At 48.7% G+C, this 27297-nt stretch overlaps 3 protein-coding genes across 5 annotated transcripts in view; 1 reads left to right on the forward strand and 2 right to left on the reverse strand.

The window, feature by feature from the left end:
* LOC310826007 (uncharacterized protein) overlaps positions 1 to 27297 on the forward strand; it is a 151648-nt gene that overhangs the window by 118099 nt on the left and 6252 nt on the right. The window contains exon 1 of one of the 2 annotated variants that reach the window (XM_083700334.1): positions 24180 to 24450. The exons of the other annotated variant lie outside the window; for it this stretch is intronic. The gene's annotated coding sequence lies outside the window, so the exon portion shown is untranslated. Of the gene's footprint in view, positions 1 to 24179; positions 24451 to 27297 lie in introns of those variants that run through there. 2 annotated transcript variants of the gene reach the window in all.
* The window catches only part of LOC310825821 (uncharacterized protein), a gene marked incomplete at its 3' end in the record, with an annotated part of 142408 nt that overhangs the window by 86886 nt on the left and 28225 nt on the right, over positions 1 to 27297 (reverse strand). The gene's annotated exons all lie outside the window — the stretch shown is intronic.
* LOC310826196 (uncharacterized protein) lies at positions 1842 to 21222 on the reverse strand. 2 transcript variants are annotated; one of them, XM_083700920.1, is made up of 3 exons: positions 21051 to 21222; positions 20092 to 20264; positions 1842 to 3271 (listed from the first exon to the last, which is right to left on the reverse strand). In XM_083700920.1, the coding sequence occupies exon 3, from the start codon at positions 3097 to 3099 to the stop codon at positions 2275 to 2277; it is 825 nt and encodes a 274-aa protein (XP_083557046.1). In that variant the 5' UTR covers positions 3100 to 3271; positions 20092 to 20264; positions 21051 to 21222; the 3' UTR covers positions 1842 to 2274. The 2 variants fall into 2 exon arrangements, with proteins under 2 accessions (XP_083557046.1, XP_083557047.1); XM_083700921.1 differs by lacking the exons at positions 20092 to 20264; positions 21051 to 21222 and adding an exon at positions 17952 to 18074.

Genomic DNA, 27297 nt, shown 5'->3' on the forward strand with positions numbered 1-27297 from the left:
GAGGGAAAAAACAAGAAAAAAGAAAAAGAACAAAACACTAAAAAATTCAAAAAGTTAAAAATAAAAATCTCTCTCTTTAGTTTCTTACCATCCATAAACGTATTTCCTTGACTTCCTCACACCTCCCTTTCTTGTATTCCAGTTTAAAATTAATTAGCAAATTCCTTCTTATTAATTTTGTCCTTAATTACCTTCCTCACATATTATTTAATCCTAATTTTTATCTGATATCTATCCCTTCTTTCATATTCTTATTTTACCTTTTTTACTAGAACCTCTTCAATTCATTTCAATGTCATCAACATTCAAAAATTTTACAATGTTTTTGTAGATAGGTTTTAAATTTCTTCCAATCTTCTTCCACCAACTCTTCTCCCTGGTCTCGAATTCTGCCCGTCATTTCTGCCATTTCCATGTAATCCATTACTTGCATCTGCCACTCTTCCACGGTGGGTAGGTCCTGTGTCTTCCAATGCTTTGCGATGAGTATTCTTGCTGCTGCTGTAGTGTACATAAAGAAAGTTCTATCCTTCTTTGACACCAATTGGCACAATTGTGCTCATTTCACAGGCTAGCAAGGTTAGGCTTAAGATGCTACAAGGCAGGCTTAAGCAGTATGTGGACCGAGAACACCCAGAAGTACAAGCTGCATTTCGAAGGGGCAGAGGAAGCAGAGACCAAATTACAAAAATGCGCTGAATTATGGAGACTACAGAACATCCTTTGACTGTGTTGACCACAGCAAACTATGGTGAGTTCTTAAAGAAATGGGAGTGCCTGATCACCTCATCTGTCTCCTGAGAAATCTCTACGTGGAACAAGAAGGAGGACGGTATATTGCCTCCCTGCTTATTTAACATAAATGCAGAATTCATCATGTGAAAGGCTGGGCTGGATGAATCCTGTAATAAAAAAATTTAAGGTCTTTTATCCAAACCAATCCTGCCTCCGCATGATAGAATTCCAAATCTGGCAATGCAAAAACTCCTCTCTCCTTTTTATCTGTTAATGACCGGTGTTTACTTCTCGGTTTCTTTCCACTCCATATAAATCTAGATATTTCCCTTTTCCACTCCGTAAAACAATTCATTCCTCCTAAAATGGGCATTGTTTGGAATAAGAAAATCATTTTGGGGAGGATTCATTACATGAATCCATGTGCTGGTCGCAGCAGGAGGGGGAGTCTCCCTGGATGCTTCAGCATCCGGCTTCCTCTGGGTCTCCAGGCCCCCTCCTCTCCCTCTGAGCCTGAACTGCTCTCTGCCCCAGCCTCTTCCCGCTCACAAAACCCTGTTTCCTCCTCAGCATGCAACACCTCCCCTTCCAGTCTGCTCCATTTTCTCCCTCTTTCGGCTCATCCAACCACCAGTACCCAGGATCTGAGCCTTCTTCCCTTGTGGGTCCCCAGCTGGTGCCTCCCCCCCCCCCTCACCAGCCACTCCATGGCAACAACAGCAGCCACAGCACTGTGGTCCTCTGGTAGGAAAACTCCTGAGAAGCATCATTGAAGCAAAACTTCTGGGACTATGGAAAAATACTATCTTCCTCAAACCCCAGAATGAGCAGGAGCTCTGGGGTTGCCCCATGGGATTCATGAGTGAAGATGGGCCCCCCAGGAGACTTCCCTGCTACCTGCAGCCCCTCCATCCCCCTCTTGAAATTAGGCTTGGGGGGAAATCTCCCATTCAATTTCAGTATTTCAAGTTTTCTTCAGAACACTCAGGACAGGAGGCAGCAATGAAGTTCTGGTGAAGAAGCAGTGCTGGGAGATGATGCGGTGGGGGGGGGACAGAGTTTGGTGCAAAAACCAAAAGTACTTTCGTGTAAAATTATACTCACCATTGTGAGATGCTGCCTTCATTATTTCATTATTATACAGTTTTACATATAAACACCAGAACATCAAATATACCTCATGCTCTTAGGAATGATTTCCTGCTTAGTTCATTTCTGTGAAGAAAATAGTGGACTCTGAGAGGAAGACATCCCACACTCCATACATCTAAATGGGTTCTCCCATGTGAGAGTCCCTAGATGTTCCTTAAATACTCCATTATAAATAAAGCACTTTTTGCAATCTTTTCATTTAAACTGCTTCTCCTCTTTGAGTTTGTGATGGTCTGTGAGTCTGTTGATTTTGAACTTCCACTAAGAGTGAACCTCTATCTACTTTCCTGATATTTATATGGTTAGTATTTTATGTGAGTTTGTTGACATAAATCAAGGGTTCCACTCTGACTGAAGCTCCTTCTACAGTCCATACCTTTAAATGGTTTATCCCGTGTGAGTCTGTTGATGTTGTCTAAGGTGTCCATTAACCCTAAAGCTCTTTCCACACTCCATACATTTATATGGTTTCTCCCCTGTGTGAGTCCGTTGATGATTTCTAAGGTCTCCACTCTGACTGAAGCTCTTTCCACACTCCATGCATTTAAATGGTTTCATCCCTGTGTGAGACCGTTGATGTTTTTTAAGGTTTCCATTATCACTAAATCTCTTTCCACAATCGATACATTTATATGGTTTCTCCCCTGTGTGAATCCGTTCATGATTTCTAAGGTTTCCATTATCACTAAAGCTCTTTCCACACTCCATGCATTTAAATGGTTTCTCCCCTGTATGAGTCCGTTGATGATTTCTAAGGTTTCCACTCTGATTGAAGCTCTTTCCACACTCCATGCATTTAAATGGTTTCTCCCCTGTATGAGTCCGTTGATGTGATCTAAGGCTTCCATTCTGACTGAAAACCTTTCCACACTCCATACATTCATATGGTTTCTCCCCTGTGTGAGTCTGTTCATGTGATCTCAGCTTTCCACTATCACTAAAGCTCTTTTCACACTCCATACATTTAAATGGTTTCTCCCCTGTGTGAGTCTGTTGATGTCTTCTTAGGGTTCCACTATCACTAAAGCTCTTTTCACACTCCATACATTTATATGGTTTCTCCCCTGTGTGTGTCCGTTGATGTATATTGAGGTGTCCACTCTGACTGAAGTTCTTCCCACACTCCCTGCACTTAAAACGTTTTCTCTCTCTGTGAGTCCCCTGGTGTGTTCTAAGTGTTGCATTGAAAGAGAAGCTCTTTCCGCACTCCATACCTTTAAATGTAAATGTCCTTTTTGTGTTCGTTGATGTGAACTATGTGTGCTCATTCAGTGAAGCATATTTCACACATTTTAATGGCTACTCCTAATGAAACGAAAGGTGCCCTGTCCTTTGCAATTCTGTCTTCTCCATCACCTTTTTCAGAGTGGGCAGAAAGGAAATCCTGTTTGGGTTTCAAGAAAGAGAACACAGAAAAAAAGGGCACATCAATCGCCATTAGCACCTTCTCCTATTTCAACATCTGCTACATTCTCCCATGTCCTACGCATGTTCCCAATTTTTAGGAAATGAAAATGCTATGATGTCAAATGATAGTAATGCATCAGCAACCTTTCATAATCCTCAATCATCTTTAATAACACAGCATGATCTTGGAATACTGTTGTCTTGTGGGACTGCCTTTCAAATCAAATGGTTGCCCCCGTTTCCACCTCTAGATCTTCATGAATCACCTGCACAGTCCCACTGACCTCAGGAGGTCCATATGGACCATTTTGGGAGACCAAAGTCTACATCTCTTCCATGGACTGTGGCCTGGGTCAGTGAGAGAACTAGTGACAAGGCTTGGTGCTTGGGGTCAGCTGAATGGGTCCTCAGGGGAGCTCCTGTTCTTGGAAATGGACCTCTGTCCTCATGCCTTGCATTGCATGGAGAGAGCAGGAGAAGCAGAAGGAAAGCAGGTGGCGCATGGGAATCCCAATGGTTCTTTATAATGATGATGTGCTGCCTGATCCTCTGCTTGTCTTCTGACAGAGGTCTATTCTAATCTGGCACTGAAAAGCAGAATATTCAAGGCAAGGAGATAAATGTACTTAATGGTAGGTGGCCATATTGGTCTGACACAGTTGAAGTAAAAAAGTAACAAAAATAGTCCAGTAGCACCTTAGAGACCAACTAAGTTTGTTTTAGGTATAAGCTTTCGTGTGCATGCACACTTCTTCCTGTAGTAAAGGGTAGTGGGAGATGGTAGTAGGAGTACCCTTCTGAGGACAACTCCCACCCCAACCTCCCATGATATATAAGGGTCTGGTGACATCTGTGTCAGTGTATCTGAAGAAGTGTGCATGCACACAAAAGCTTATACCTAGAACAATCATAGTTAGTCCCTATTTTTTAATTTTTTATTTCAACTGTGTCAGACCAACACGGCTACCTACCTGAATCTAGATGTCATGGGGTGTTGGGGAGCAGTAGTTCCTTTGGTGGGGGACATGTCCTGCACCTCCTGGGGTCATTTTTCCACCCTTGGTGCCCACCCTGCACTCTGCTCCCCCTGTGGCTTCCAGAAGCTATCAGCATGCAAAAGGGGTTCAAGCAACGGCTTCAACCAGCCAGCTAAACCAGGTGAGGAAAGCTGATGGGTCTCAAATCCTTGGGGGGCTGGGGAATTCTGCTGCACCTGAAGTCAAGCCCTGGTGGATGGAGAGGAGGAGAACAACCGTGAATCCCACAGTCCAGAAGGCAGATTCTGCCCGTGCGGAAGAGGAACGTGAAGGGCAGATGGGGCACGTCCACCTGGAGGCTTGTTATCTAGTCCCAGGGTTACTCTCAATAGCCTTGGCCCTGTGGACCTGAAGGAGCATCTTCACTCCCATTGCTCAGTCCAGACAGGGAGGTTCACCTCCGAGGGTCTTCTGCTGGTTCCCTTGCTGTTAGAAGTGAAGTTCCAGGGAACCAGGCAGAGGGCCTCCTGCCCCATGGAATGCCCTCCCTTCCGAGGGCAAGGAGGTAGGCAACCATCTGACATTTAGAAGACAGCTGCTTGCCAGTCAGAAGGTCAGCAGTTCGAATCCCTGTGACGGGGTGAGCTCCCGTTGCTCGGTCCCTGCTCCTTCCAACCTAGCAGTTCGAAAGCATGTCAAAGGGCAAGTAGATCAATAGGTACCGCTCCGGCGGGAAGGTAAACGGCATTTCCGTGCAGTGCTCTGGTTCCCCAGAAGCGGCTTAGTCATGCTGGCCACATGACCCGGAAGCTGTACGACAGCTCCCTCAGCCAATAAAGTGAGATGAGTGCCGCAACCCCAGAGTCAGCCACAACTGGACCTAATGGTCAGGAGTCCCTTTACCTTTACCTATATGTACTGTAAGCTGCCCAGAGTGGCTGGGGGAAAATACTAATACTATAACTTCTACAGTGGTACCTCGTGTTACAGACACTTCAGGTTACAGACTCTGCTAACCCAGAAATATTACCTTTTTTAAAGAACTTTGCTTCACGGTGAGAACAGAAATTGCACGGCGGCAGCAGGAGGCCCCATTAGCTAAAGTGGTACCTCAGGTTAAGAACAGTTTCAGGTTAAGAATGGACCTCCAGAACGAATTCAGTTCCACTGTACCACTGTACTATTACTATTATCATGTGATTTTTTGTAGTTATTTTGGAATTTGTACTGCAATATCAGCTCACGAAATGTTATGGGTAGAGAAAATCACAGTGTTGCCGTAAATTATAATCCCACCCACAAACTCTCATTCACATACAGTCTGTAAATTTGGGAAGGTCACACAGCTCACCTGTGCTAATACTGGCAGTCTTTGGCCTGCACAGGCACACCCTGTGTGTAGAGCCTCCAGCCACAGACACTGTCTATCCTGAAAATGGCTCCTTTGACTCGGAAGATTCATGCAGTCGCTGTCATAGGATGCTGATGGGTTATATCTCAGGTTGTCAGTCACTCTGACACTGCCGTCAAAGAATAAGAGGAACAGAAATGCTTTTGAGGTGCAACTTCAGTATCAGCCCTGAGAGCCATTCCATGGACTCTGCACCCCTTTTTCTGATGAGAGGTGTACATTATCCTCATCTTCAATGAAGCAGGCAGTGGAAAAGACAATAAAGATGGAAGCCTGGGAGAGAGGAAAAGGTTTCTGGCTGCTTCCTGGGTGGGATTGCGGAAACCAAGAGCCGCTTCTGAGAAGCCTCCCCCCCTCCCCTCTTCCTCTCGGGATTTCCTCTCCTCTCCAGGGGACCAGTGGTTGGACTGGGCAGAATCACTGCGTCTGGACAGGGCAGGGGCTTATGGGGCAGGAAGAGGATGGAGCTTGCAGGAAGGAAGGGGTGGGGGGACAGGACCCCCACTTTCCAGGGATCCCTCTGTGGTCGTCTTGAAGGGGGGGGCGATTCCTGGGCGGGAGAGAGAGGCCAAGGCGGCCCCTCCAGAGATTCCCCGAGGAAGCCACAACGGAGACGCCCCCTCCCACAAGACTGGTCTTCCTATCTCCCCACCCACCCTGCCAATGCTGCGCTTCCCTGCCTCGGGGGTGCCCCCTCCCTTCTCCCCCCACTTCCGTGACCCCCTCTCTTTCTCCCGGAGTCTCCCCTGCATCCAGAGGCTTCCTTGGCACCACTCCCCCCACGCCCTGCGCCCCCATCTCTCCAACCGGAGGGGCCCCCCAAGACGAGCCGGGGAGGGACAGGGGGGTCTCTATCCCTCGTGCCCATTAACCCTTTCGTGGTCCACCTCTCTCTGCGCGGAGCCCCTAGCGCTCCGGATATTCCCAGCGGGCGCCACGACGGAGACTTCTCCCCAAAGACTGGTCTTCCTATCTCTCCCCCCCCCCCCGTGCTGCCCTTCTCTGACCCAGGGATGCTCCCCTCCCTCCTCCCATTCCTCGACCCCCTCCCTCTCTCCCGGAGCTTCCCTTGCACTCTTGCGCGACTGACCCCTCGCCGTGCGCGCCCCATCTCTCCGTCCCTATTGCCCCCTCCCAGACGAGATGGGGAGGGACAGGGGGGGTCTCTATCCAGGCGCCTCCCGCACCCCTTAACCCTTTCCTGGCCCGCTTCTCTCCGCGCCCCAGGGAGTCCTCGTGGGTGGGCGCCGGGATCCAGGCCCCACGGAAGGCGCTTGGGGGAGCTGGCGGGGGTCTCTGGGTCCTCTTCTCTCCCCCCCCCCCCGCGACCCCTTTACCTCCTTGTCCTCGCTCCCGATTCTCCTTTCCTTTCTGCAACATCCACGGGGGGGGGCTCCTCCCTCCTCTTTCCGAAGGCGCCCCCTAGAGGTACGGGGCAGAGCAGCCATCCGGAGTGGAAGCTCCACTTCCGGGAGAAGCAGGCAGGTTGGGAGGGGGCTCTCACACACACTCCCCCCCCCCCATTCCCGGAACACAAGCCGGATTAGAGGAGCAGGGGTGGGACGTTTGGGGGTGGGATCTTGGGTTGTGGGGGCGGGGTGAGAGGAGGAGGGGAGGGATTGAGGTGGGGACAAGAAGGTTTCCCCCCTCTCCTCTTCCTCCTGCGGATCAGGAGAGGGGGGAGGGGCTGACCCCAGCTGCAAAGAGGGGTCCCCCCCCCAATGTTCACACTGCGAAATCCTTTCCCCCCCCCCACGCCATGAGATTGGATCCGGCCGTGTTTTAGGTATTGGTGCACATGGAGTAGCGGGTTGGGCTCTGTGACTCCTGTGTTATGGGGAAAATGGGGCTTTGGCTTTTGCACACCCCCACCCCCCCCACACACACACCATAGCTGTCAACTACAGATGTGGAAATAAGGGACCAGCAGCCCAGCGGCGTAGCGTGGGTTGTCAGCACCTGGGGCAAGGCAAGTAATTTGCGCCCCTAACCCCTAACCTGGGGGACGCAGGTGGCACTGTGGGTTAAAGCCTCAGCGCCTAGGACTTGCCAATCGAAAGGTCGGCGGTTCGAATCCCTGTGGCGGGGTGCGCTCCCGCTGCTCGGTCCCAGCGCCTGCCAACCTAGCAGTTCGAAAGCACCCCCGGGTGCAAGTAGATAAATAGGGACCGCTTACCAGCGGGAAGGTAAACGGCGTTTCCGTGTGCGGCTCTGGCTCGCCAGAGCAGCGATGTCACGCTGGCCACGTGACCCGGAAGTGTCTCCGGACAGCGCTGGCCCCTGGCCTCTTAAGTGAGATGGGCGCACAACCCCAGAGTCTGTCAAGACTGGCCCGTACGGGCAGGGGTACCTTTACCTTTACCTTTAACCCCTAACCTACCGCCGCTGCCAGCTTCTTCTTGCTGCTGCCTGGGCTGCTGCCATGGGGCTCTGCTACAGCCTGCGCCCGAGGCTCTTCGGCGACTCTGGAGGCGGTGAGCGCGCCCCCTCCAGATGTTGCACCCGGTTCGGCCGGGCCCCCCTGCACCCCCACGCTACGCCACTGCAGCAGCCTCGAAAATAAGGGACAAGCAGCCACAACAAGGGAGTTTCCTTAGCTTATACAGAAATCCGGCACTGATGGAGCCATGCTGCTTTGGCTGCCCCTGACGGTGTTTCGCAGGGGGTTGGACTAGATGATCCTAAGGGTCTACAACTCCCACCAAAGAAGAGGGGCAGACAAAACTGATGAAGGACAAAGCTTACAGGCAGAATTAGAAACCAGGAAGAGGACCTCTTTAACAAAGAATGGGGAAAGCTTATAATTTATTGGAAAAGCTATTGTCAAGAGTTACATACATTAGTAGGATTGACAGAAAACTTGTAGTAAAAATTTGAACTATGGATGGACAAATGATTTATAAGAGTAGAGTTAGGAAAGGGATTCAAGGGGGAAATCACTACATTAAGATGCTGCACTGGCTGGAGGGGATGCTAAGCAGCACGTCGGGGCTGCCGTTGTCCTGGCGCGAGGAGTTCCATCGGCCCTTCCCCACCCGAGAGAGAGGGAGGGAAGGAGAGAGACTCTCGCCCACGCCGCCCGCGAGGCCGGCATGAGGTGGTTGCGTTGCCGCGGTGGCCGCTGAAGCACTGCCCTTCTGCGTCCCTCCCCATGCCCTCCTCTTCCTCCTCCCTCAGGCCGCCTCCTCAGCTGCCGCTGCCGTCTCCATCTTCCCCTGGCAGCGTGGCGGAAGTCTTGCAAGAGAGGGGCTGCCTGCCCACCCGCCACCACCCGTCTCCTCACGATGCGCCCCTGAGGGTGAAAAGGGAGAGACGGAGACACGGCAGCTCGTGTGCAAGCTCTCTTGAGGCGAAGGACCCCGAGCCGCTGCTTCCCTCCCGAGCCGGGCGAGCATGAAGCCCGGGAAATTTAAGGGACATCATCAATCCCGGACAGCAGCGGGAAAAGGCACTGGGATAAGGGAGTTCCCTGCCAAATAAGGGACAGTTGACAGCTATGCCCGACACCCAGGTAAAATTCTTCCCTTGTGTCTCCCTCGGAGGTAACACAATGAGGCCAGAAAGAAAGCAAGGCAGCTGTTGATCTGTTTGCAGGCAGAACCCCCCTCCATGCAAGGAGTGAAGCAGCCCAGAAGTAAAGCGCGTTGCAATTTGTACACCCTCAGATAGCAGCTCTCCCCCCATCACAGAGAGAGCACCCCAAAAACATCCCCAGTTGCGTCACAAAGGGTCTCCCCCCCCAAGAGCAGCACATGGGGAGCAGAGAGGGGATCCTTCCATCTGGCCCAGACAGAAGGATTTTAAGAACACAATGTAGAGTTCCACCCATTTACACTAAGATTAATGTCCGTCGCTAAATCACACAAGAAAAGAGTTCCATAAAGACATTCAAAGGAGCGCCCACAATTAAAACGTGCAGCAGGACGATCCCATTGAAACAAAATACCATTTAATGAGCAGAAAGAAACAGCAATGTGTAGCAGACAACCTTCGTGGACCACATGAGCCAGAAGCTGTACGCCGGCTCCCTTGGCCAGTAAAGCGAGATGAGCGCCGCAAGCCCAGAGTCGGCCATGACTGGACCTAGTGGTCAGGGGTCCCTTTACCTTTAAGGTGTACTACTGGCAAGCCCGGTACCCCCCATCTTATATTTGTGCAGCTGGTTCTTCTTGCCTAAGTGCAGAATCTTACCTTTCTGCTTAGTGAAATTTATTGGATGCCTTTATATACCACCTGTTTCTTCAAGAAGCTCAGTGTGGTCTTAAGTCGTTCTCCCCCTCATTGTTTAATCCTGACAACAACCCTGTGAGGTAGGTTGGGCTGTGAAGCCATCACCCAGTGAGCTGCATGGCTGAGTGGAGATTTGAACCCAGGTCTCCCAGGTCCTAGTCCAAAACTCTTAAGCACTGCACCCCACTGGCTCTCGAATGAGACTCTTGGAAAGTGCATGCATGCGCATTTACTGAAAGTTTCAGTGCAATGTTTGGTGTTTGTATTAAAAGTTGTGTGCACATGAATCAATGGTAATTACAGTAGAAAAGCAAATTTTAGGTAATGCTAGACGGCGATAGGGTTAGTTTGGAATGCTGGGATTGAAAAATTTAACAATTTCCACATGAATCACAACAATATCTAAAATATAAATACAAAACGCCAACAGCAACAACCCCCGAAAAAGCCCCATGTCATGTATTGGTGAAGTTGTTGGAAAATTTATTATGGGAAAGGGGGTAAAACTCTTAAAAGTTCATGCAACCATATTCTCGGGGTTCCTACTCTTTGTGTTTGAACCTTGTTGCAACAAATAAAGATCAGGTCTCCTGACCGCTGTTTTGCTCCTTTAACTTGCCTGGATTCTCCTTCTTTGCTGACCCCGGAGGGACCACAGGTGTGGCCCCCTGGCGAGCTGGGCAGCGGAGGAAATCAGCACCCCAGGATTTTTTCCTTCTAAGTGCTTTTCCACCTTGTTACCGGAAAAATCCGAGGGCTCCCTTGGACAAAAAGTAAAGACACCAACCAGAGTAAATTGGAGCAAATCAGCAGCCTGTAGGCTTGGCCTTTATTGACTGTTGCAACAGGGTGCTCCCCTCACTTGCAGGTGAGAGGAAAGGCACAGAAAAATGGTATGCAAGACCTTATAAAAACTTTTGAAATTCCCCTCCTCTAGGTCAAGCTCACCCCCAGAAACATCATGCATACATTACAGAAAGGAGGGGTTGAAGGAGGAGTTGCAGTGGTAACCTGAGTGTCCTGTCACCTGGCTGGTTCCCTTCTCTCCCCCTCCCCATGAGTCACTTCCAGGAGACAAAGGGGAGTTGGCAGTTTCCTGCCCCCAGAGGGAAGATCTGATCATTGTCCTTTGTTCCAGTCCACTCCCATATGCAAGTTCTTTGTGATCTTGATTATCTTCTGTCTAGGACCATCAGGGTTGGCATAGCAACTGGGCAGGGCTCCTGTGGATGTGCTGGGATGGTGAAGGGATTATGGCTGCCCTGTATCAAACCTTCCCCATTTTGTAATCCTTCCTTCATGGAATAAAATAAAAGCGGAACAGTGCAAAACCAATGTATGGTTGATTTTCTATGAATTTATAACAGAAGCGTAGCGTATGTAGTGTGTGAGTGTGAGTGTGTGTGAAGTTTGTACAAACTGAATGATTGGGGTGGGGGGTTCCTGCTACAACCTGAACCTCTTACCTAAAAGCCTGACACCCCGCAATGAGACAGGATTGTGTCCCTGCCCTCAGCAAACAAAATAGCTCCCCCTCCCAAGATACTGAGGTCCCCTGAGGGCTGTGCGGGACCCCCAATCCTTGAAATGAAAAGGGGAGAGGCTCAGGAAAGTTTCAGGCGGGGAGGGGCAGCACAGGATCCAGAAGCTCCTTCTCGCTCGGATTCTGGGTTAGCGCCATCGCCTAATGGCGGATTCCCTCCGAGCTCCGGAGGGAATCGGCTCAGTAGGAGACGGGTCCTGCCGCGGCGACGATGTGGGGACCCTCAGAAACCACAGGAGCTGAAGCCTGTGGACCTGGTGACTCAGCGGGCACCATCTGCGCCCTCCCCGACCTGAGAAGGAGCCTTTTTAAAGGCTTCGGAACGGGGGACGGAGAGAGGCGCGGTGCTGAGAGTCGACTGCTACTCCTACTGAGGGAAGCCGCATGCCATGGTCGGAGAGCGCTGACTTCTTCCTTTGAACATTTGGACCTAAAGTAAAAGCCCGTGAGTAATACGGAAATTGGATTTACAAAAGAAAGGGTTTTTTTGCTTGAATTCGGCACGATCAGGGAAGGCGCAAAGAGGAAGTCCGTCTCCCCGCCTTGTAAACAATTTGAAGCAAGGACTAAATAACTAAGGTCGAAAGATCTCCTTCTTATTGGATAAAGTTATTAATTGCACGGATTGATAGTATAAGTAATTGTGCTGGAGGATAAGAGCTAACTTCGTGAGCTAAAGTGCCACGCCCCCCCCCGGGACCCGGGAGTGATCCGCGAGAGGAGCCTGTTGAGGAGACACAGAAGATTTTGACAGCTGTCAAATTAGCTGTCAAAATTGGAAAAAATAGAGAACTTTGTTTCTGATGTTCTTGCTGGTTACATTAGTTACAATATAGTTATAAATTGTTGAAAATAAAGAAGAACTGAAACAAATTAACTTGACTTTTGGGTTGGAAGTGGAAGGAATACTGAATAACCAGAATCCCTCTAGAGGGGGTTCAGGGACATTACAAGAATGGAAATAGGTCGAAAAATACTAGCTGATCTGGACGAGGTTGTTTTTCTCTTGGGAAAGTTGCGAAAGTTCCAAGAGCAAGGTCATGTTTTGTCTACAAGTGCCATAACTTTGAAGTCAACAGTAAATGAATCTACTGAGTTGGATAAGGACTTGATGTACAAAGCCCAGGCAGCTGAACAAGAAAAGAAATTTGAGAAAATTGAGGAAGTGGAGAAAGAGATATATGCTGAACAGGAGGAGCAGGAAGGAGGGACTGTAATGCTGCAGGAGGCAAAGGAGAGCCGGAGGCCTGTCAAGATGGATATAAAAGAAAATAAGGATTGGATGATGAAAATTTGGTTTGAATTGAAGAATGAGGAATGGAATGATCTCCTTTTGTGGAGATCTGAAGATCTATGGACTATAAATCTGATTAAGGTGGAAGTTGGAGCCTTTGGGACATTTGGACTTAAAAGGATTAAGAAACAAGATTTGAGCTCCACCTTTAAATATGGAGGTCTGGCTGGAAGGAATATGGACATTATAGGGATCGTGCCCCTCCGAGATTTGGTGTTTAATACAAAGGACTTTCAAAAAAACCGGCAGAGAGGAACTGAGAGAGATTTAAGGGCCTCAGACGTGAGGTTGCCAGGCTGATAGCAGATGGACCAATGGACAATGGTTTGGGGATCGAAACCGGGGAAGGGAGGGTTGGGTTTGGAAATCCAAAGGGTGTACAAATATATTTTGATTGTTTCTATTTTTTCCTTTTCTGTGTTGTTACTAGTATAAAAATGGGGAATTCATGGAAGGGAAATTGGGTCAATCTTAGAAAAAGCCTTTAAGTATAATGATTGATGTATATAAGTTAAAAGTTGATATGTAAATTGAATTAAATATAACAACAAATTAAGGTTAAAAATTTAGGGATAAGAACTTGTTGATCAAATATTTGGACATGGAATCCAAGAGGGGGAGACGAGGGGAAGTTGCGGAAAAAAGTCATTGAAAATAAGGACTGTAAATGTTGAATGATTTTTTTTCTCTCTCATTATTATTATTATTATTATTATTATTATTATTTGAAACTCTAATAAATATCATTTAAAAAAAACAAAAAAACAGAAGCTCCTTCTCGCTCATCCCCCCCTCCATGAAGTTCCTTTAAGACCCCATGTTTCAGGGGAAAGGCTCACCTGCAGAGAAACAAAATGCAGCTGCCTTGGCCAAGTGGAGCCAGGCTGGGGGGCACTGTGGGGACCTCGGAAAGGTGCCCCTAGAAGAAATGTGCCGCCTCTGTCTGAGGCAGCCCTCCTTCTGAAACACCAAGAGAGTAAACGGACAGGAGAGGAGCAGAAAGCGGAGTCCCCTCAAGATCAGTATTGGGACCTGTGGCTTTTCAACTTGTTCATAAATGATCTAGACTTCGAAGGGAGCAGGGAGGGGGCAAAGTTTGCTGATGGCAGCTAAATGTCCAGGGTTGTTCAAAGAAAGAGAGACTGCTAGGAGCTCCCAAAAGAGCTCTCCAAATGGGGTGAATGGGCAGAAAATACAGTTCATTGTCAATGAGATTAAAGTGATGTATGTTGGGACAAGAAAATACCCCTGTTAATATCATATACAGGCTCATGGGGTCTGAACCGGGTTTCTCTGTGTGCTCTAGGAGACCAGGGGAGAGGGGAGCTGGTCGCAGCAGGAGGGGGAGTCTCTCTGGATACTTCAGCAGCCGGCCTCCTCTGGTCTCCCCCCCCCCCCCCGCTCCCTCTGAGCCTGAACTGCTCTCTGCCCCAGACTCTTCCTGCTCACCAAAACCTGTTTCCTCCTCAGCTTGCAACATCTCCCCTTCCATTCTGCTCCCTTTTCTCCCTCTTTCTGCTCATCCCACCACCAGTCCACAGGATCTGAGCCTTCTTCCTTTGTGGGTCTCCCAGCTTTGCCTCCCCCTCCCCCCGCACCCAGCTGCTCCATGACAGCAAAAGCAGAAACAACAGTAATATCAGTATGATGGTAATATGAACTGTGGTCCTCTGTTGGGAAAACTCCCTAGCAGCATGACTGAATAAAAACTTCTGGGACTATGGAAAAATACTATCTTCACAAACCCCAGAATACGCAGGAGCTCTGGGGTTCCCCTAAGTGGTTCATGACTGAAGAACCACTTAGTCTCCATCAGGAGACTTCCCTGGTCCCTGCAGTCCCTCCGCTCCCCTCTTGCAATTAGGCTTGGGGGAAAATCTTACATTAAATTACAGTATTATAAGTTTTCTTCAGAATGCTTAGGAGGCAGGGATAAAGTTTGGGTGAAGAAGCAGTGCTTGGAGATCATGCGGTGGGGTGTGTGTGACAGAGTTTGGTGCAAAAACCGTCTTGCATGCTTGAGTAGAGCAACTCCAGGGCATGAGCCAAGTATCGGCAGGGTAGGGGCCACGTGCAGAGCAAATCCCACACTGATGTCAAAAACACACACAGAGGCAGAAGGACTTCTTCAGTAATAGTTTACGGAGCTTTCAAAGCATACAGTTCTCCCTGGGTCCCCAATGAGGCACAAAACTTAGCTCCTGAGAGCAAATCCAGTTTCAGCAGTAAAATCATACAGCACACAGGATTTCTAAGTCAGGCACACAAACCGGCAGAAGGGAGCAAGGGAGGAAAGAGGCTGGAAGGACGCAGGGCAATGGATGTGTGTCTTTCGCTTCCTGCCATCTTGGAGTGAAATCAACAACTCAGCATCTGCAGGGACTTCACGAAGAAAAGCTTTCTGCCGGCTGCTTCCAGGCAAATGAGCATCCCAGAAACACACACTGTGATCTGTGGGGTGTTGCCATATCAATTGTTTTTGGAAGGTTATCACAATGTGGTCTAGAAACCAGTTTGGACAATATATCGCAAAGCCCTAATCCTCACTGACCACCAGCAATCCAGATACACCCTCTCGCCTTCTCTATCAAAAGGCACTTTACATCTTAGATTATAATCACATTGTTTGACATTGCCTTCAATATCTCTGTACTATAGAGTTTTACACATAAATACCAGAACTTCAAATACAAAGTATGTGTTAAAGACTGGTTTCCTCCTGAGTTCATTGCTGTGAAGAAAAGAGTGGACTCTGAGAGGAAGATGTCCCACACTCCATACATCTAAATGGGTTCTCCCATGTGAGAATCCCTGGATGTTCCTTAAACCCTCCTTTGTAAATAAAGCACTTTTTGCAATCTTTTAATTTAAACTGCTTCTCCTCTTTGAGTTTGTTGATGGTTTGTAGGGTTTCAAGTACTAAAGTTCTTCCTGTCCATGAGTCTGGTGATTTACAACTTCCACTAGGACTGAAGCTCTATCTACTTTCCTGATATTTATAAGGTTTTTGTTTTGTGTGAGTTTGTTGACATAAATCAAGGGTTCCACTCTGACTGAAGCTCCTTCCACACGCCATACATTTAAACAGTTTCTCCCCTGTGTGTCTGCTGATGTTTTCTAAGATTTCCATTCTGACTGAAGCTCTTTCCGCACTCCATGCATTTATATGGTTTCTCCCCTGTGTGAATCCGCTGATGTCTTCTAAGTGTTCCATTATCACAAAAGCTCTTTCCGCACTCCAAACATTTAAATGGTTTCTCCCCTGTGTGAGTTGGTTGATGTATATTGAGGTGTCCACTCCGACTAAAGCTCTTTCCACACTCCATACATTTATACGGTTTCTCCCCTGTGTGAGTCCGTTGATGTTTTCTAAGTGTTCCATTAACACTAAAACTCTTTCCGCACTCCATGCATTTAAATGGTTTCTCCCCTGTGTGAGTCCGTTTATGTATTCTAAGGTGTCCAAACTGACTGAAACACTTTCCACACACTATACATTTAAATGGTTTCTCCCCTGTGTGTGTTCGTCGATGTAAATGGAGACTTGAATTGTCACTGAAGCTCTTTCCGCACTCCATACATTTGAATGGTTTCTCCCCTGTGTGAATCCGTTGATGTGTTCTAAGGTGCGAGGTTTGACTGAAACACTTTCCACAATCCATGCATTTAAATCGTTTTTTACTAATGTGAGTCTCTTCATGTGTTCTAAGGGTTCCACTAAATCTGAAATTCTTTCCACACTCCATACATTTATATGGTTTTTCACCCGTGTGAGTCCGTTGGTGTAATTTAAGGTTTCCAATCTGACTGAAGCTCTTTCCACACTCCATGCATTTAAATGGTTTCTCTCCTGTGTGAGTCCGTTGATGTGTTCTAAGGTGTGAGGTTTGACTGAAGCTCTTTCCACACTCCATGCATTTAAATGGTTTATCTCCTGTGTGAGTCCGTTGATGTGTTCTAAGGTGCGCAGTTTGACTGAAACTCTTTCCACACTCTCTGCACTGAAATTGTTTCTTGCTCATGTGAGTCTGGTGATGTTTTCCACTATCAGTGAAACTTTTTTCACTCCCCATACCTTTAAATGGTTTCTCCCCTGTTTGAGTTCATTGATGTTACATGTGTGTGCTCATTCAGTGAAGCATATTCCACATTTCACGCTTTTTAATGGCTATCCCTTATGAAACGGAAGGTTCCCCATCTCCCGGAATTCTGACTGTCTTCTCCATCTCCTTCTTCAGAGAGGAAATCCTGTTTGGGTTTCAAGGAAGAGAAGAAAGGGGAAGATACCACATCAAACGCCATTAGCAGCTTTTCTTATTTCAACATTTCCTATATTCCCCCGCCTCTTACCCATGTTCCCAGTTTTTAGGAAATGAAGATGCAATTATGTCAAATGATAGTAATGGATCAGCAACCTTTCATGATCCTCAATCATCGTTAATAAAGCAGCATGATCTAATCAATTGTTTCCTCACAAGGAAAGGCAGCTGCTCTCTGTCCAAGAAACAGTCCTCTCTTTCTCTGGTTCATCATTCCTTTGGACATTCCCCATTCCCTGCATCATAATCCTCCATCCACCTCTAGATCTTCATGAATCACCTGCACAGTCCCATTGGCCTCAGGAGGTCCATATGAACCCTTTTTGTGAGACCCAGGTATACATCTTTTCTAGAGAAAGTGGTTTGGGTCAGTCAGAGAACTAGTGACAAGGCTTGGTGCTTGGGGTCAGCTGAATGGGTGCTCAGGGAAGCTCCTGTTCTTGGAGATAGACCTCCATCTACATGACTCACATTGAATGGAGCGAGCAGGAGAAGCAGAAGGAAAGCAGATGGCACATGGGAATCCCAGGCAGAAAACCCACCGCAATGGTTCTTTATAATAAGGATGTGCTGCCTGATCTCGAGCCCCTCTTCTGACGCAGAACTATCCTTTTCTGGAACTGAAAAAGCTGGATATTAAAGGCAAAGAAATAACTGTACTTAGTGGAAACTTCAGCCTTGAATATATGGTATTGATTCATTGATGGTATGAAGTTGTGTTATCTCTGGAGACAAGAATTTATTCCTGATTTGCCTTAAGTATCATAGTTATAGGATGTATTGGGGTGTTAGGGGAGCGGTAGTACCTTTGGTGGGGGAAATGTCATGCACCTTATGGGGTAATTTATCCACCACTGGTCCCCACCCTGCACTCAGCTCTCACCTGTGGCTTCCAGAAGCTGTCAGCATGCAACAGGGGCCACCATCCCAGGAACGGTTTCAACCGGCCGGCAAAACCAGGTGAGGATAGTTGATAGGTCTCAAATCCTTGGTGGGTTGCGGAATTCTGTTGCAGGTGAAGAAAGGCCTGGTGGATGGAGAGGATGAGTACAACAGTGAATCCCAAAGTCAAGAAGACAGATTCTGCACATCCCGCAGAGGAAAGGGAAGAGAGCCCATGGAGAAGGAAAACTCTGGTCCTAATCTTTTGCTGCCTTATGACTTATCTTCAGGAGAAGAAAAGGCTATGGAGGAAAACCTTACACAAATCTTGAGTGGAGTCTCTAAGATGCTTGGATAGTGCCCTGCACACCTCCTGCCAGCAACTCCTGCAGCCGAGCTGGTGCCTAACGTACTGCTCTGCTGAGAAGGGGGTCTTGTTGTCTAGGCAGCCCAGGACCCCCAAACACACTGCGCAGGCTTCCATTGCTGCTAACACAGCAGTTTCAGGTGGAGAAATCAGCTCAGACCTGTGTATCAAAGTCTCTCTGATGTGGAGCAAGGGAAACAGAAATGCTACTTACATCATACGGCACTGTAAAAGTATTCAAAGTATTTAAACTGTCATAGTTGTATTTTTCAGGCATGGAAAATATTTATCTAATGTAAAGAGATCAATCATTCCTGGTCTATTGCTTCAAGAAGGTTCTGGTGGTTTTACTCTGTGTGATTCAAAGTGGTGTTTTCTCTAGCTGGAACATTTTAGCTGATAAGGGAGTTTCCTTTCTGCTGAGAGCAGGTGGTGGGATAAGTTGTTATGAGATTATGATGAACCTTCCTTGTGTTTGGGAACGAGATGAAGCTGGTTTATATTGGAGTGAGCCAGGCTTGTTATCCCATCCCAATGTTACTCTGACACTGAATTGTTTATAAATTACAGTATTGAAAGGTGCCTGGTCCCACTTCCTATTCTGCTATTTCTCTACTTTGCTTGTGTGTGTCTTACTTGAGTGCTAGATTCAGGCAGGTAGCCGTATTGGTCTGACGCAGTCGAAATTAATAAAAAAGGAATTTCAGAAATAAACTTGAAAGTGAAGTTACTGAATTACAACTTATTACTAAACTGAAAACTATGGAGAGACCTGGTCTGAATAGAGATATTGGATTCTTGTCTCATTACACACACTAAAGCTATTTTTGGACATCTGCATACTATCCCATGCTTTTTCCTGTAGGACTAATTGCAGTCATTAACAGTCGTCAACAGCTTTACCATACCCATCTCCTACTACCCTTTTGAGAAAAACCCCACCCCACCCTCCCACCATATATAAGAGTCTGGTGACTTCTGTTTCAGTGTATCTGAAGAAGTTTGCATGCACACCAATGATTATGCCCAGGACAATCTTAGTTGGTCTCTAAGGAGCTACTGGACAATTCTTTTTATTTACTTGAGTGCTGTTTTGGTATGCCAAGTTAGGTTTTTATTTAAGTTAGGTCTTAGTTATGTTTTGGATCCAGTTATGCTTCTTTGCATTCAGTATTAAATTTATTTGCTGAATAAAATTTTTGCTGCCTCTGAGGATTTTTTCCTACTCTGCTAATTATACATCAGACTTGCTCTGGAGGTCATTATGGAGGAGCAAGATCTGCTAGCTAAAGCCTTCAACAGCCTCGGCCCTGTAGACCTGAAGGAGCGTCTCCACCCCCATGGCTCAGTCTGGACACTGAGGTCCTCTTCTGAGGGTCTTCTGCTGGTTCCTTCCCTGCGAGAAGCGAAGTTACAGGGAAGCAGGCAGAGGGCAAGGAAATGGGCAACTACCTGACATTTGGAAGACAGCTGAAGGCAGCCCTGTATCAGGAGGTTTTTAATGTTTGATGTTTTACTGTCTTTTATATGTGCTGTAACCTGCCCAGAGTGTCTGTGGAAACCCAACCAGTTGGGCAGGATATAAATAGTAGAACCATTCTTATCATCTTGTGTGTGTTTTTTGTAGTTATTTTGGAATTCGTACTGCAATATCAGCTCACGAAATGTTATGGGTGGAGAAAATCAAAGGGTTGCCATAAATTATAATCCCACGCACAAACTCTCATTCACACACAGTCTGTAAATTTGGAGGGGGGGGGGTCACACACCTCACTTGTGCTAATACTGGCAGTCTTTGGCCTGTATAGGCACACCCAGTGTGTAGATCCTCCAGCCACAGGCACTGTCTATCAAGAAAATGAGTCCTTTGACTGGGAAGATTCATTCAGTTGCTGTCATTGGATGCTGAAGGATTGTATCTCAGCTTGTCAGTCACTCTGACACTGCCTACAAAGAATAAGAAGAACAGAAATGCTTTTGAGGTACAACTTCTATATCAGCCCTGAGAGCCATTCCATGGACTCTGCACCCCTGTTTCTGATGACAGGTGTACATTATCCTCATCCTCAGTGGAAAAGACAATGAGAGAGAGGAAGGGGTGGGGGGACTGGACTCCCCACTTTCCAGGGATCCCTCTCTGGTCGCCTTGAGGAGGTGGCCGATTCCTGGGTGGGAGGGAGAAGCCAAGGCGGCCCCTTCGAAGATCCCCAGCTTGCACCACGATGGAGACGTCTCCCCAAAGACTGATTTCCTATCTCTCCCCCCCTCCAATGCTGCACTTCCCTTCCCCAGGGTTGCTCCCCCTCCCCACTTCATCGATTCTCTCCCTCTTTCCCAGAATCTCCCCTGCACCCAGAGGCCCCCACCCCTTGGCGCGGCTCACCCCTCGCCCTGCGACCCCCATTTCTCCGTCCAGAAGGGTCCCCCAAGACGAGCAGGGGATGGACGGGGGGTCTCTATCCAGGCGTCCCTCACTCCCTTTCATGGCCCACCTCTATCCGCGCGGAACCCACAGCGCCCCAGGGATGCCTGCGCTGTGGAAATGGGGCGAGGGCGCTTCGCTGGGATCCCCTGGGTGGGCGGTGCATGGCCGCCCCTGCCAAGGCACCCAAAGGGCCAAGGAAAGCCCCCTTCGCAGCACGCGCGCAGGGATCCAGGCCCCACGGAAGGCGCTTGGGGGAGATGGCGGGGGTCTCTGGGTCCTTCTCTTCCCTCCCCCCGCGACCCCTTTACCTCTTTGTCCTCGCTCCCGATTCTCCTTTCCTTTCCTGCAACATCCACGGAGGGGGGGGGGGGTCCTGCCGCCCCTCCTTCCCTTTCCGAAAGCGCGCGCCCCTAGAGCTATGGAGCAGAGCAGCAATCCGGCGTAGAAGCTCCACTTGCGGGAGAAGCAAGTAGTTTGAGGGGGGGGGGGGCTCTCTCCCGTCATTCCGGAAACAGAAGGAAAAGGTGCGACATACGGGGGGGGGGGTTTGATGGTTTCGGGGGCGGCGTGAAAGCAAGTTGTGACGGGAAGCGAGGGAAAGAATTGTTTTCCCCCTCCCCTCTTACTTGGAGAGCGCGGGAGGGGCTGATCCAGGCAATCCAGCTGAGAAGTGGGGTCCCCCCCTACAATGTTTACATTGCAAAATCCTTCCCTCCCCACGCCCCCCACCCCACGCCATGATCTTAGATCCATTCCATGTTTTTGGTATTTGTGCACATTGAGAAGCGGGTTGGACTCTGTGACTCCTGTGTTACGGAAAAAATAGGGCTTGGGCTTTTGCACACACACACAAACACCCCCCCCCCAACACAATTCTTCCCTTGTGTCTCCGTCAGAGGTAACACAATGCGGCCAGGAAGAAAGCAGGGAGCTGTTGATCTGTTTGCAGGCAGAGCCCCCCTCCATGCAAGGAGTGAAGCAGCCCAGAACTAAAGCGCGTTGCAATTTGTACACCCTCAGATAGTCGGGCCCCCCGTCACAGAGAGAGCACCCCAAAAACATCCCCGGTTGCGCCACAAAGTGAGTTGTACACGGAAATCAGATCAGACACCGAGTTCCTGTTTTGGCAACATGACAAGTCTGTCTGTCAACCGGGATGCCTGAGGATTCCTGCTCATTGGAAAGGGCGGATTTCTTGACTCCAGAATCCATCACCGCATACCCGTTTCATTCAGGCGTAGAGATCTTCCTAGACCTAAAGGCAGCCTTTGACAGCGTTCCTAGAAATATCCTATGGGAGAAACTTGCGAAACAGGGCATTGATAGAAGACTTATGGCTTATAAGTCAGCTCCACGAAGGTACCCTTACCAGAGTGAGACTTACTCCTGCGGGCGACCTCACAAACTCGATACCAATAAACAAGGGAGTGCGCCAAGGATGTATATTGGCTCCCTGTCTATTCAACCTATTCATCAGCGACATGCGAGCACCCCTAGTTAACTCATCTCTAAGTACACATGCCCCTAGACTAGCGGACTACCGCTGCCCACTCCTTTTATATGCGGACGACGCGGTAATTCTATCTTACACACGTGTTGGACTAACCAGAGCTTTGAAGATCTTTGCCACGTATTGTCAACTCAACCAATTAACCATTAACCACGCTAAATCCAAGATTCTGATTTTCTCCAGAAGCCGGAGACTATACGAATGGAAGCTTGGTGGAGCAAAAATAGAGCAAGTTCTAAAATTTCAATACCTAGGAGTTATTTTCCAATACAATTTGGGGTGGAAAGCTCAAATTCAACACCTACTTAACAAGGCCAAAACTCTGTCATATGCGCTCCTCCGATTCTTTTTTTCGGATGGAGCTTTGCATGTTCCCTCGGCCCTAAAGGTGTTCAAGGCAAAAGTGGTTGCCGTGCTTGCTTACGCTGCCCCGCTTTGGGCTGTGATGACAGATCTTGCTCCTCTTGAGACACTGCAAAATCAATTCCTATGCCGGCTCCTAATGCTCCCCCTGTGCGTAAGCAGTGCAGCCATGCGACTAGAATTGAAGATCGCATCCTTAGAAACTTGCCTGTGGAAGCAAGTCTTCAATTATTGGTTATCATTGTGGCATAGATTACCAAACCACAACCTTGTCCAATGCTTATGGCGAGATGAATTCTCTAGCCTTTGGACTAGTAGAATTCATGCCAAACTCCTGAGTTATGGAATTTCTCCTTCAGATTCCCTAAAACTAGACCAAACTACTGCTCAAAGACTGATCCGCCAAAGACTGGATGACATCAATCTACAGCGAAATTATATGCTGGGGGGAGGTGTTTGTTCGCCCCAGAACATCGGGATCACTTTAACTTACTGCGTTCCATCATACCTCTCCTCCCTTTCGACTGTTGCCCATAGACTGGCCTTCACCAAAGCGAGGTTCAACGTTTTTCCCTCCAACGTCCTGAGACATAGATTCTCAAAGGGCCAAGCCTCCGCCATGTGCGAATGTGATAAGGAGACACTGGAGTCGCTCCACCACATTATGTTCACTTGCCCCCTGTTCAATGTGCCACGGGCAAATTTGTTGGGACCAATACAGAAACTAGAGGGTACCCCACCAAAATTCCACCTTGCCCAAATCTTGCAGGATAAGGATACTCATACGACCCTGAAAGTGGCAAGGTTTCTGGTCGCTGTCCTTACCCAAAAGAGACGCCAAGGAGCACTACAAGCTAACTAAGGCGTAGTATGCCATTCTATCTTATTGTATTTTATTGCTATAGTGGAGTTTTAGCGGCTGTTTTTCCCACGTGCACAAGTTGTTATTTATGTGTTGTTTTAATTGTATGGGCCTACGGCCGTAAATAAATTTTGATTTGGCGTAGAGATCTGCTCTTTGGACCAGTCTGCTTGGATCATGTGGATCACCAATGGATCATCCATGATGTCATACGCGTCTCACGGAGGGGGGGCTCAGGAAGAATCTCCTGCCACGTGACTGGGGGAGTCTGGGGGCTGACTGGGGTCAGACAGGGCTGCTGTTTTGCTCTCCGTACTCTTTCAGCTCAGTTTTACTGGCAGAAGTTACATCTCATCAAGAAATGGGTGGATTCATTGAGGAAACGGCGCTAAGCGAAAGCATCCGTTGAAAAGAGGCAAATGTGTGTACTTTGTTACCACCCAGTGAGTTGTGTTGCAAAGGCCATTTGCAGAAAGGCGCCTATTGTATCACCTGCGGCTACATGTTTTGATCTTTTTGCGGAAATGTTTTCCTCGGGCTGAGACCATTTGGGGCTTTCAAGGTCAGCACCAACACTTTGAATGGTGATCAGAAACGGATCTAGAGCCAGTGAGGATTTCTTAGGACCCGTGTTCCAGCAGGGACCAGCTGTTAGGGGGCCTTTCAGCTGCTGTCCAAAACTGAATGCATCCGTTGCCGGAAGTAATCCATAAACCTCTCCTCCTCCGCCTTCTCGGGATGCCATTGGTGCGCGATGCTCCGGCTCTGGAAAGAGGGAGAGGCGTGAGTTGGGTGCGCTCGGCTTGCCAAGGGTTAAACGGAAACGAGCTAGATTCCTAGACAGGAAAGTAAGGGGGGCAGGGTCCTCCAGAGCGAAAGCCCAACCCCTCCCTTTCCTGCAAGAACTCGGGCGTGTGGGGGTCCCTTTGGTTCGGCTTTGCAGAGGCTGTTTGGGGGCGCCTGCTGGGATCCGGTGAGTCTCCTCTTTCCCAGGACAGGGCCCATGGGGAGGGAGGGGGGTCCCAGCGCTGCATGGCGAGAGGGGGGCAAGTCAGGGCGCGGAGAGTCGCAGGAAGGCGGCAGCTCTGCTCTTCCTTTGCATGGATGCGCTGCTGACCCCTTGGGTCCAGGAGTGGGGAAATGCATGCAGAGAAACCCCATTCAGATGTATGGATCAGTCCCCTTGTATAACAGAGGTTGGCCGTGGATGGAAACACTCGGACATGAAATATACCATGGTCCCTAAAACCTCACCTGTGCAAGGAGAAGGAAGGAAGGAATGCAGAGAAGCGAAAGCGCTTCCTCTTGCAGGGCAGAGTAAACCTGTGGAACTCCCTCCCACAAGAGGCAGAGGCCACCAATCAAGGTGGCGTTAAAAGAGGAGGAGGCCAATCCGTGGAGGAGGAAGAGGAGGAGAGGGAGATGGGAGAATCCTCTGCCCTGTCTCCCGCATAGGAGGCAGCCCTCTGGCCTGATCCTGCAGGGCTCATTTTCTCCTCCAGTGCTTAGTGTTGGGATGCAGCCAAGGAATTGGGGGCAAATGGCAGGCCCCCAGCTGTGCTGTGCGATCTCCAGTCCTTGGATCAGCATGAAATTGCAACCCAGCTTCAGCAGTCTTCAGTAGCTGGGCACGCACACTCAGCAGAGTAAACGCACAACAGAAGTGGCTGGAGAGGCATATGTGAGCAGATTTACAAGCAGTTTATTCAGCATACATCAGGAGAAAGGAATCATGTCTGCTCTCCTTCATGTCCAAAACAAGACAGCATAAACAAAATCTATACAGTGGTACCTCGGGTTAAGTACTTAATTCGTTCTGGAGGTCTGCACTTAACCTGAAACTGTTCTTGACCTGAGGCACCACTTTAGCTAATGAAGCCCCTGCTGCTGCCATGCTGCCGGAGCACGATTTCTGTTCTCATCCTGAAGCAAAGTACTTAACCTGAGGTAATATTTCTGGGTTAGTGGTGTCTGTAACCTGAAGCGTCTGTAACCTGAGGTACCACTGTACACAAACAGAAGTTCCCAGCAAGCTTTGCTGGAGTGTAAACAGGCACGTGACACACAACAGTCATGCCTGTCCCTTAAGATGGAACGGAAATATTATAACACTTAGTTCCTCCAGATGCAAGCGTGGCCTCTGAGATTGCTGGGGTTGGACTAGATGATCCTTGGGGTGCCATCCACCTCTATAGTTCCATGAAAGCACCACTGGAGGTCTCACAAGCCAAGGCATTCAGAGCAGGAGAGGTCCTGCTGGAAAGGAAACAACCAGTGCAACGGTTTTAAAACAGGAATCCAATGTGTTTGTTGTGGGGGGACTCAGTGGGGAGGGGCAGACCCATGGATGCCGCCTTGATCTCCTTGGACAAAGAGGTGGGAGAGAAATGCCCTTCATAAAGAGAGGCAGCCCAGCCAATCATCTGGCTGCTGCGTTTTGGGCCAGTTCCCGAGTCACCTTCAAGGAGAGTTCCACACAGAGAGTGTTGCAACCATCCCATCTGGTGCAGAGCAGGGAGGACCAGGGCCAAGTCTGGGACTGGGACTGTGGGTGGCAAACTAGCCTGAGCAGGACACGGGCACCTGAGCCTCAAGCGACCATGATGGACCCAGGTGTCCCCAAGTATTCATGACGGTTGGGAAGTGTTAAGCAATGTAACATCATCATCATTATTGTTAGTTCCCTGCCCGTCATCCAACTCTCCAAGAGCAGATTACAAAATTTTAAAAAACAGCAATAAAAACAGTTGAAAACACATTACGCGCATAGAAAGGCGACTCCCACTTTATTTGCTTTTGAGTGATGTTGTCCTTTGACCCCACCCACATGTCATTTGGCCCTCAGGAGTTAGCCAGATAAGGGAATAAATGGGCCCTGAAGTGGGGTTGGGTAGGACAGCATCTCTTGAGGAGCCCTGAGTTAGGACCCCCACTATAACCCAATGCTCAGATAACACTCAATACAAATGACTCACTTGTCAATCACAGTTCTGGCTTCATTCCTTGATTGAAAACTCTGAAAGGCAGGAGCAACCAGGCTGATTCATCTCTCAGAAAGACCAGCAGTTCCCTGCACATTTTGCATTGTAACTTTCCCTCTAAGAGGGCTGGAGACTTACTGTATTTTTCTCTCCATAAGATGCACTTTTTCTCTCCTAAAAAGGGGGAAATGTGTGTGCGTCTTATGGAGTGAATGCAGGCAGGAAACGCCCCCAAGAGTCGCACACACGCTCTGCGCAGCTCTTGCGGGCTCTTCCCCCAGGAGGGAGTGACACGGCCAGTTTGTTCTTTCTCCCTCCTCGTAGAAAAGCCTGCAGGAGCCGTGCACCCTTTAAAGAGCGTGCAGCTCTTGCTGGCTTTTGTGGGAGGTGGGGGAAGGGACAGCGGGCAGCCCCTCAGTCCCTTCCCCCACCTCCCGGAAAAGCCCCCAAGAGCCACACTCCCTTTCACTAGCCGCATGGAGCATGTGTGCGGCTCTTGGGGGCTTCCCCCTCCTGGGGAAAATCCTGTAAGCACCGCATACACGCTCCACACGGCTCGTGAAAGGGAGCGCTGAGCAGAGCCTGGGATGCATCCAGGCTCTGCTCAGCGCTGTTGCTTTCTGAGGTCAAAGGAAAGGACTGGACCCTGATTAAAATAAGACACGAGGCTTTGACCGGCAAGGCTCTCGGAGGAAGTGCGTACCCCACACCCCTCACCAGGCCATTTTATTAGCAAAAGAATCCTTTACACAGTCTCGTAAGAACCAATCAGATTTCCTCTGAGCATTTAAACAAACCCCAAGTGGGGACAAAGTTAAACTATAAACACTAGTTAGGCA

This window comes from Podarcis gaigeae, assembly GCF_964106915.1.
Source record: "Podarcis gaigeae genome assembly, chromosome: 10".
NCBI classification, from domain to species: Eukaryota; Metazoa; Chordata; class Lepidosauria; order Squamata; family Lacertidae; genus Podarcis; species Podarcis gaigeae.

Coding starts and splice junctions, on each gene's coding strand:
- LOC310826196 (XM_083700920.1), bottom strand. CDS start 3,099: ATGGAGTGCGGAAAGAGCTTCTCTTTCAATGCAACACTTAGAACACAC.